The sequence below is a fragment of the Athene noctua genome, chromosome 27, assembly GCF_965140245.1.
Source record: "Athene noctua chromosome 27, bAthNoc1.hap1.1, whole genome shotgun sequence".
Taxonomy (NCBI): domain Eukaryota; kingdom Metazoa; phylum Chordata; class Aves; order Strigiformes; family Strigidae; genus Athene; species Athene noctua.
The window spans coordinates 5,711,100-5,721,745 of NC_134063.1; the positions used below are offsets into that span (position 1 = coordinate 5,711,100).

A 10,646-nucleotide genomic window follows, 5' to 3' on the forward strand; every position below is an offset into this window, starting at 1 on the left:
CACAGGCCATTGGCATGATGTAGGAAGGAACACGGATGTGTAGGAAGCCTGGTAGACAGCAAATTTAACCCGAAATTCAACTGCTGAGAAAAGAAAGTGCAGACGGTATACAGGGACATTACTCAAGCACTGCTGCTTTTGTTAAGTGGCTTCATTTCTTTACACAGTTCAAACGAAAATGTTCATTTCTGGTTCTTGACTTTCCTTCTGCACCCAATACTCTAGTTAGTATTCAAAGTGGGACTAAAAATACACTACGTACCTGCTGGATTCAGGAAAACATTCCTTCGAAAGCAAGGTACTGATCGGATCAGCTTCACAGCCAAGCCAAGAGGTACAAGGCATGGCGGGGATTGCTCAACTCCTTCTACCTACACAATTCAAAAAACCCCACAAAACTCCAGCACGCTTGAAGACCATTTACATGAGAGCCAGGCACCAAAACTCCAAGTGGGGCCCAAATAATTCTGGTGTCCTTTAATATTTTAGAAAAACAGAATCTGCAAGTGGAAGCAATCATCTGGGAATCTTAAGAGGTCTAAAGCAAACCTGTGTATCCTAACGCTCACCTGAAGCTGTAATCACTATCTTAAGTTTCAGGCATTAAATTACACTTCACAGGATTTCCAGTCACACAGGTAACACTCAAGACATCCTCACAAAAAGCCAGAACCTTTTATTCTTAACAAGATGTACCATGAAGACCCCTCTATATTATCTACAGAAGATAAAAACTCAGAAAGATTTAGGTTTCCATGTATCCAAATGAAAAAAGAAATCAAACACAAACTCTGACCATGATTCTACATCGCTCTGCAGTCCTGGAAATGCGACGCAGATCCCAGATTACATTCAAATCTTCGTTTATATTTAAAAGTCAGAAATTTTTCAAAATTCCTGCTGCTGCCTTCCATCCCAACACAAACGTTACTGCTTTGCACATCGGAGCCCACGCAGTCACTGTCCAGGCTGCCACGTTCCTCAGCACGCAGCAATGGTTTATCCACAAAATGCCCCAAAAACTTCAGTTACCTGACAGAGATGTCTTCCAAAAACCATCTGAACACTTGATTTATATTAAGACAGGAAAGAGTCCCAGTACCTGGAGGTCACCACTGTGGTTTCTTCCTGTTGGCCCAGAAAGGATCCTGGCTTCAGGACGGGCTGGAGGGTGAGTTGCAGGCAATATGCCTGAGTAACATCAGAACTTCACAGAATGACAGAGTTGAAATAAGAACAGGAAAACAATACAGAAGTGTTCATTTGCTTAACTGCCAGATTTCATACAGTAAGGAGTGTGGGATTTTGGTTTTGTGGTTTGTTTTGGTTTTGTTTTATTCTTTTTCTTTTTTTTTTTTTTTTTTTCTCTAAACCCACCCATGTTCACATCAATTTATAGAGGTCCAACACAAAAAACAAACAAAAAACCCCAAAAGAGGATGGTCACTGCCATCTGCATATTTGCACTTTCATATCTACCTGTGATTGTATCATACACCCAACATCTCAGAATGAACAAATTTGTTTTACCAGCCTGTACCATCACCACAAAGATATTCCAGAATTATTTTTAACGTCTTACAACATGGTTCAGAAATGGAAACCTTAGAAAAACAAAACTTTCCCTTTATTTATATTGCACCTTTTTCACAAATAGCTACATGGCAGAAGATCCTTCTGCTGCAAAATGCTACATCAGAAGGTTTGAACAGAGATTAGAGAGAAAAGGTCTTGAGCTTCAGCAATCATCATGGGTTGACCCCAAACTGCCAACACTATTTTTACAAATCACTGTACACCTACAAAGCCTATATGTATTGCCTCAATTTTATTTAGCATTCAGTTTTTTAAAAAAACACAAGCATTTTACCAGATGATAAAGATGCTCTAATCACTACTGGGTACTCAAATTGAATCTGCAAGGGAAATATTTTGAAGATCTCTTGAAAGAGCACCAAATCATCTACAGAGCTATCAACAGAAAACCCACATGTAGTGGGAAGAGATCAGGTTCTCTCACACTGATCCTTCTAGAACTATCCAGGACTGTTTGGGGAAGAATTTTCCGATTTTGTTACGTATTTATACATATGTTAGAAATGTACAGTGGAAACCAAAACATTTCTAAGTGACTGCTGTCCTAACACTACTTACGGCACCTGCATCATCCTAGTTTCAGCCCGTGTAAACATCCGGGAAGGTATCACACCCATCCAGTGAAACATTAATCCAATTTCTCACAAGTGGCCATGACTACTCATGCGTGGCACTCCCAAAGCCTCCTGCACGGAGAAAGCCCAAACCAACCCCCTTCACTTTAATAACAGGGTCGTTATACACGATTGTCTAGATATGCCCTTTTTATTCCAGTGTTTCCATACTTTCTACAGACCTATGTACATAGTTAAATACGTCATTAATTTACAAACCATGTTAAAACAAATGTTTCACCTTGCCAGACAAAATCTCGCAGCGACCCAAGATTAAAATACATATTACAACAGTATCAGAAACTTCTTTTACCTGAATGTGGGCAATATTGCTTAAGGACTCGGATTCAGGTACTCAGCAAAACCACCTCTTGCAACTGTTTCACTTAACCGTTTTAATTATATGTTCTACCATACAAAGTTATCCCTGTTCACCACAGACCTGAGCTAGAAGAGCCTGAACACTGTCAGGCAGTCTCCAGGGGAGAGATTCACTCTCTGGGCCCTAAACAGATGATATCCATGTTTTGGGTCAGTCCCCTTCTGCTCCCAACGACAGTAGTTTTGTTTCAGAGACACAGTATGGCCACGAGCCCAGACTGGAATTCAGGACAAGGTCTTTTCAACAGAAAGCCCTCACCTGCTTCTGCACTCCTGACAGAACAAGCTGAGCTAAAGACCTGCCACAGTACGTGTGCAGCGCAAGCTTTCTCTGGAAACAGTTGCAAAAAAAGATCTGGTGATGTTCTTTAAAAGGAAGCCACCTAAATATATTTAATAAAGCCCCTGATCTGTGAATAAAATACATGGAGCTTTATGCCAAGTATCAGCTCAAGCTGTGTGAAGATGGTACAGCGGTGGATATACCAGATGTGCAGATGAACTCACAGCATGCCTCTACATCCCTGGGCCACCCCCTGCTCTTTTTTTCTGGTATTTCACCCCCCCTGTGAAGTAGGGAAGAACCATCTCCATTCTCCAAATGGGAAACTGAGGCACAAAGGACACAATTAAGCTTCTGTACGAGTCTAACAGTTTACAGCCTGTTCCCTTTGAAAGCAGTTGGAGAACTTCAGCCCCTCTTAAAAATCTCAGCCTAAATATCTCATCTTCAAATCAGTCCTTTGCAGAGCCAGTGCCTAACCCAAATCCAGAGTCCACACAATACTTTTTACATGTATGTCAAAGCTGTCAAATATTGGGAAGTGAGCCCTAGAAATACACATTTTGCACTTTCCCATACTAAAAAGAAATAATATATATAATACTGGAACAGACAGAAGAAATTTCATCTGAAAGAATGCTTTTCCTCATCATCTTGTTCTTGTTAACCTGGGTTAGGGAATAATTTATTTAGATTTTCTAAAATAAAAGCCCAAGTTCTAAGCTAGCATGAACAGACTTGACTCCAGCCATGTCAAGGAAGTTCTGCTCACAAATATTAGCAGCATATTTAAGTCATCTCTGAAGTTTCAGAAGGACCATTTCCCCTTTTGAACTGTATGGTGGAAGGCAGTCGATATAACTACCTCCACAGTCAGCCAAAAGAATAAGATCAGGTTGACTCTGCACTTAAAAATAATTTTTTTTATTACCCAGAAGAGCCAAATCATCATCTCGCATCACGGAAATGGTCGTTTTTAAAGCAATAAATAAGTGGAGGGAGTGTTCTGTACCACGCCCTAAATTTTGTCACTGGTATCTAATACCTCTCTAAGCAAAAACGTAATTCTTATGCTATCAAAAATCATACTGTACAACAGCTTTTCTGTTAAGGAAAGAAGGCCCCTAAAATCTTCTTTTGCTAAAGTAATAACAGTAACAATCTGATTCAGTGAAACCCAAGTTCAACTGGTTTCATCCCTCTCGTGCACAAACGCAGTATCTGACGCACAACAATCAACTCCTCTAGAATTAAGCACATTCATTTATACTAACTGAACGAGTTCTTCTGAATCATAAATTACCTATTTACTGCTCATTCAAGTTTTTTTCTTTTTCTTTACAATTTACTATTCAAGCTAGGGGAGTTGCAGGAACGCAGCAGGACACAAAATTTAACTTTTTTCAGTGGAAAGTGGAAGTCAGGCTAAATGCACCCAGCAACTCCAACAGCAGGAATTGAGAAACTTAATAAACCAGGTAGGGGCTAAAAAGATAAGATGTAAGAAATTATTACGAATGAGGATTATTCAAATTAATGCATTCATAATATATGAATCATATAAAGAGCATAATTTATGCATAAACCAGAAGAAAACACCTTAAACCTTTCGATTTTTAAAGCAACAAAAGTTTTGTAAGAACAGGTGTGAAGCAAGTAAAAAAAAAAAAAATCGTATTATTCCAAATACTTTATTTGTGAAGGTGTTTTCTGTATTGCCAAGGAAGAGCAATGTCTGAATACAGGACTGCATTATTCAGAAAACAATCATGATTTTAAGCTCTGTTTGTTTGTTACCTACAGTGACTGGGACAAGAGCAATTTTAGAGAATTGTTTCTCTATGCCTGAAGCACGCTTCTTGGAGAGATCAATCATTCTACTGTCTACTCTTTCAGAAACACTCCTGGTTTGTCATCCACAACTGAAGACATCGGCACAAATAGTAGTGAATACCCACACGAAGTTTTGTAGTTGCTCAAGATGAATTCAGGCCTCCCTGTCTGCAACTGATACACGTAAGTCAATCCTCCTCAGACAAATCCTGACAAGCAGAAGCACGCCTTGGTTTCACTTCTTTCTCAAAGTTTCATTAAAAGAAAGTACCATTAAAAGATATCAGAGAACCAATTAAAGGTGATTTTACTAGTGTGGAAATGAAATACTGGCCAGAATTTAGCTGCCAAAGGAACGATCAGTTGACAGACTCTGAAAAGGAGCAGTGACAGCAGATGTTTTACACTGAAGTTACGTACGTGCATTTCAGCAGAATCTCTGCACAAGAGCTACACTGTGCATTTAGTTCCAGTGTCAGATCTAGCTGGGTCACGCTTAAAGGTCTGCTTGGCAGAAGTTGAAGGTCTGTACCACTTTCACTACACATGCATCTTCCCTTCTGCAAAAACTGTACAATAAAATGGCTTTACGTTCATGGATGTACTAAAAGTTTCTGATAATGTTGGGGACACTTTGATATCACAGTCTATACCTGTTTGCCAGGATTCTATATATCAAAACGATTTAAGTTGTAGGTAGTTGGATAGTTTTGCCGATTATACTGGAAGTGGTCTGTTAGGATATTGGTTCGACCATACTGATAGTCTCCATGTTGTGCAAATGCTGTGAGTCCATTCTGAGACTTTTCAGGAGTGTTTCGATGCCGGTCCAAATTCACAAGGTCTCCAGTTGTAACTGGAAGTAGCTGCTTCTTTGCCTCTTGGTTTGCATCATATTTTGTCTAGGAAAGAAAGAAAGCAAGAATGATTTTCTTAGGGATCACCTACCGTATTCATATACCTAGAAAAAAAGCATAGTATTTTACAATTACACTACTATCTACGCCTGTTAGTCTTAAAATATGAGTAGCTTCCAATAAAAACCTCACGCCTCTCGTATGCCAAATCAGTAAGCAGCTCTTTTGCTCAAGACATTTAAGTGAGTTACTTCCCGCTCTTCATCTTTCAGGAAAACATTAAGATCAAAATTTAAGTTTGTTAGAGGCCTAACAGCTGGCCTGACCCAAGCGCCCAAGTGGCTGAGGTGATACGCATTCCTCCTCCACAAGGACATGTTACGCTCTGCATTCTACATTTTTGTTCTGCTAGCTCTTAACAAAAAAATAATTCAAAGCTACCGGACTGTTTCAAGTGAGTTTTCTGAATAAATAAACAAATAACCCCCTTACCTTGTTATATAAGAAGACCCCTAAGATAGCTGTCATCATTCCAAGGACGTTGGTGCTCGTAACCGGGTTGCGAAGCATTATAAGGGACACTGTGATGACCATGATTCTTTTTGTGGCATTTGCAACAGAGTAACTTAGTGGGCTGATCAGGTTAAGAATACTGAAGGCAATGACATTCTGGGCAAAATTACAGAATCCGCTGATTATAAGCAGCATCAGGGTCCAGGACCAATGAGACATCGTGCTCTGTTATAAAGACAAATATTATAAGAAAAAAAAAAAATTATCTCAGGTTTCAGATAAGAGACCAAGAAACACAAATACAACTTGAGTCATTTCTTAACCTGCCACTGATAGGAAGGACATCTGCAACTTACCTCTAAAGATGCACCCAAGTGCAATACATTATGCAACTACCAACTCGGAGAAAATGTCTCTCTACTTACTCATAACACATGGGTGCATTGTTCCTGTCTCCAGCTACTAATTCCCAAGATTTACGCTGTTACATAAGCCCCCTCTCCTAAGCCTGACACGAATTCTCACAATAAACGCTATGCTTACTTTTTTTTACATTGTTTTGTGAAACAATCTGCAGGTATTTCACAATAGTTCCTTCCGTTCTGATAAGAACTACTCTGAAAAATTTAAGTGGCTTTTTTTTGTATCAGTGGGGGTGTGTGTTTGGTTTTTTTTTTCCCTTCTTTTCTTTCTTAATAGCAGACAGTTTCCCAAATACAACACTTACCAAGTCATTCTCTACTAAGAAGGAAGAAAGATCTACCAAAACCCACGTTGGGATCATGAAGAACACAGCATGGCACCCCAGTATGTTCAGCAAACGAAGATGATGTATTCGGGAATCTCTTAACACCTGACAAAAAAAAAAAAATTATTAAACAGTTTTTCTTCTGCTACTGCCCACGTTATCAGCAGAGATGCAGGAGCCATGTAACAGTAACAGCTTTAGACAACACATTAATTATGAAAATAAGTAAATACTGTTATAGTATGAATTTCCTATAAGGATGACCAAAGAAAAAGTGATGTTCATTTGGAAAACAATCGTTTCTTGAGTGGTGACTCTTACTATTAACAGGATAATACACTTTAAATGCTCTACAAACAAGAAATCACTTTGTAACTAAATAGATTCAAGACATACACTTTAATTTTGTGTCTCAGATTTCAAGGAGCGCCTGGTGTTGACACCAACTCATTCACTACAAAGGATTTGATGTAGCAAAATACATTAAAAGCTTTCAAAGGAACGGTTAAAGTTAAGCACTATCAAACTGTCAGCAGGAAAAAAAAACAAACTGTGCCGAGAAGAAAAGGCTCAGGATAAGCTCTGAGTTCTGCTCAGTTTTCAGGATAACAGCTTTAACAGGTAGGAAGAGCTGTAGAGGACAGGCACACAAAACAGCCAACCATTACTCCAGGCTCCCTTGACCATAGTAAAAAAAAAAAAAAAATTTAAAAATACACATACAGGAAAATACATACCATTCTGCTAAAGAATGATGCTACTGTGCAATGTTATGAGCAGCAAAACCAATTACCTTCTTTGAGAAGATGTTCTGAAGTGAAAAACACAGAGTAGCAGCAAGGGCACTGATGAGTCCCCACATGTCAAAGGAAAGTTCTGTGACGGTGGCCAACAGGACACCGGTTATTATGGGGATCAGAGACAAGTACACCTGGAAGAGGAACAGAGAGGAGTAGCTTACATCTTTGAAGACTTTTCATTTCAACTGAGTTTATACAGTTGAAGGAAAGGATAGAGGAAAGGAAAGGGAAGAATAAAGTGACAGAACTAGAAATCAACTTTTATACTTTTGAGGGTGACCACAGCACGCGCTATAACACCACCAGCGTATCAGAGAGCATCACCCTGCTCTACGTTTCAACGCGTTTTCTTTACGTTCACAATAAAAGGAAAAGAAACTTGCAAAATCTGCGTAATCTAGTTTCGATCACAAGACTCCCCCAGCTAACCAAAGCCCGAGCTTTCCTGATCCCAGCCAGCAGAGCACACCACGAACACCACCAAGAGAAGAAACCTCAGCAAACCTGTCCGCACCTTCGTCGTCTGCTTTTCCTTCATTATGATCCGTGAAAGCAGAACCACCCATATCGGCATCGTCGCTTTTACTGAGAACAGAAGGAGAACGTCGGTGGGGGCACAAAGCTTGGGCCAAACTCCACTAACCACCATCAGCAGTGCTGGGGACGGGGCTCAGGTCCCACCAAAGCCATAACCTCAGCCCACGGGCTCATCCCCCCTTGTCGCTGTGCTGGGCGCTCGCACAAACACGGGACGGTTCTTGGTGCTCTGGGACACCGCGCTGGGCACCAGTATGAGGACACTGGGGAGACTGGGACATCACACCGGGCACCAGTATGAGCACAGGCTGGGCTGCAGGGCACTGCACCGGGCACCAGTATGAGCACACTGTGGAGACTGGGACACCGCACCGGGCACCGGTATGAGCAAACACCGGGCTTTGGGTGACCCCAGTGGGCGCCAGTGCAAGCAAACGCAGGGCCCCAGGACATCACTCCGGGCTTCAGGTCACTGCGCCGGGCCCCCCCGGAGTACAGCCGGGGCTGGGACACCCCCCCGGGCCCCCCCTGAGTACAGCCGGGGCTGGGACACCCCCCCGGAGTACAGCCGGGGCTGGGACACCCCCCCTGGTCCCCCCCTGAGTACAGCCGGGGCTGGGACACCCCCCCGCAGTACAGCCGGGGCTGGGACACCCCCCCAGGACCCCCCACGAGCACACACCGGGCATGAGGACACGCCACCAGCCCCCCCCCCGCCCTCCTCCCCGCGCAGGCCGGGCCTCACCTGTGTGCGCGTAGGAGACCGGGACCCTCCAGAGCGAAACGTGCGCGGAGACGGAGGCGAAGTACTTGCCGAAGGCGAGCGGCAGGATGTAGCGGGGGTAGGCGCGGGGCGGCAGCTGGGCCGGGCCGGCGGGCGGCACCCGCCAGGCGCGCAGCAGCGGCGGCAGGAGCCCGCACAGCCCCAGGATGTGGAAGAGCGAGACGGTGACGGGCCGCGGGAAGCCGCCGAGCAGCAGCTTGTTCACCACGTTCCCGCCGGCGCTCAGCCCGTACCAGGCCAGGCACAGCGCCGACACCCGCGCCCCCTCCCGCAGCGCCGGCCCGCGCCCCCCCCTCCCCGCCGCCGCCGCCCCGCCGCCTCCCGGAGCCGCCAGCGGGGCCGCCATGGCTCCCTGCGCCGCCCGCCCGCCGGGGAAACGTCACCGCCGCCAACGCGTCGCTTCCTGGGGCGGGTGCCGGGAGCCGCCGCCGCGCCGCTCCCGCGCGTCACTTCCGCCGCGGCCCGGCCCCGGCGCCGCCGCCCGCCCCGCACTCACCGTTCCTCCGGGCCCGCCGCGCTCCCACCCTCCCCCGTCCTCCTCCTCCTCCCCCCGGTTCCCTGCGGGAGCCCCGGCAGAGCCGCCCGCAGGCCACGGGAGCGTCACCCCCCGCCAGGGCGGGGTAAGTCACGGCCCAGAGCCCGGTGTCCCCGCAGCCCCGGCCCGCGGCCGCCTCAGGCGGGAGCTCCCCACAGCACCACGGGCCCGGGCTGCCTGAGGGGTTAAAGCAAGGCAGGAGAGACCGCGGAGTACGAGAAACACGAGGGGGGGCCGGGGGGAAAGTCTCTTTTTTTCGTTCTGGTTTTGCAGCACGGGCGTGCTCCGAGGCGGAAGGCAGGGGGTAAGGGCAGCGCAAAGTGCCTGAGGAAACCAAAAAGGCAGGTGGCACAGAGCCTGAGCTAAGGTCACGTACTCCAAGGCACTGAGACAACTGCTCCTGACCTCTCAAACTAACTTAAGGGATATGTAATGCTGGTGGTGTTAAAACATGGGCAAGTACCTGTCAAGGGGGGGGTGGCGGGGTGGGCGGCGGGGTGGGCTAGTGCCTGCTTCATCCATGTACTGTCAAAAGACACTTCTACATCATTAAAGTACCTGTAAAAACATGCACTTTAGGTAATGGCGAGTCCCAAAAGATTTGCAGATGAGCCATTTCATGTCATCCACTGACAAGGAGAGATGGCAGTATATTAATGTAAGATTTTAGGATGAGAATAATAATTTTATAAGGCAGTTAGGAGAGACTAGTAGCAGAGAAACTGAGTTCATGCAAAAATGAGAGTACACAGCAGATACGCACACGGTAAACTTCATTTGAACTTGTTTACAAAATTGACAGAAAAAAAATATCACCTTGTAAACTTATTCACATTTGTTGGAGCTCACAGAACTGGTTATACTAGCATGCTGAAATAAAGATTGTCAAGCCTCGTCTCACCCTGGATGACATCCACGTGAGTTGACCCTTACAGCAGAAACAGACTCGATCTGGAAGAAGATTTGAAGCTTGCATTGGGAGGGGATTTCTCCAGCGACGTTGTAGCCCTGGGGAAGGGGCTGGCTCCGACCCCCGACGCTCCCTGGCGCCGAGCGTCAGCGCAGCCGCTCCGCTACCGCCAGCTGGGTGGGAGCGGGAGGCAGGGACGAACCGAGGGCACCGGCTCCCCGAGGGCGGTCCGCAGGGGCCAGCGATTGCATCGGA

The 10,646-nt window shown here is 45.4% G+C and overlaps 1 protein-coding gene across 1 annotated transcript; it reads right to left on the reverse strand.

The window, feature by feature from the left end:
* Window positions 1-660: 660 nt before the first annotated feature.
* SLC35E1 (solute carrier family 35 member E1) lies at window positions 661-9,292 on the reverse strand. The gene is made up of 6 exons (XM_074928027.1): window positions 8,908-9,292; window positions 8,140-8,210; window positions 7,619-7,756; window positions 6,805-6,930; window positions 6,057-6,302; window positions 661-5,609 (listed from the first exon to the last, which is right to left on the reverse strand). The coding sequence occupies exons 1-6, from the start codon at window positions 9,290-9,292 to the stop codon at window positions 5,376-5,378; spliced, it is 1,200 nt and encodes a 399-aa protein (XP_074784128.1). The 3' UTR covers window positions 661-5,375.
* Between the last annotated feature and the right edge of the window lie 1,354 nt (window positions 9,293-10,646).

Bases quoted from the DNA above. Each gene is read 5' to 3' on its own strand.
- SLC35E1 (XM_074928027.1), bottom strand. From the start codon at position 9,292: ATGGCGGCCCCGCTGGCGGCTCCGGGAGGCGGCGGGGCGGCGGCGGCG. The intron at 7,757-8,139 runs GTGCGGACAGGT...TTCCTCTTCCAG, and splicing joins AGGAAAAGCAGACGACGAAG to GTGTACTTGTCTCTGATCCC. The intron at 6,931-7,618 runs GTAATTGGTTTT...TTTTTTTGTCAG, and splicing joins AGAACATCTTCTCAAAGAAG to GTGTTAAGAGATTCCCGAAT.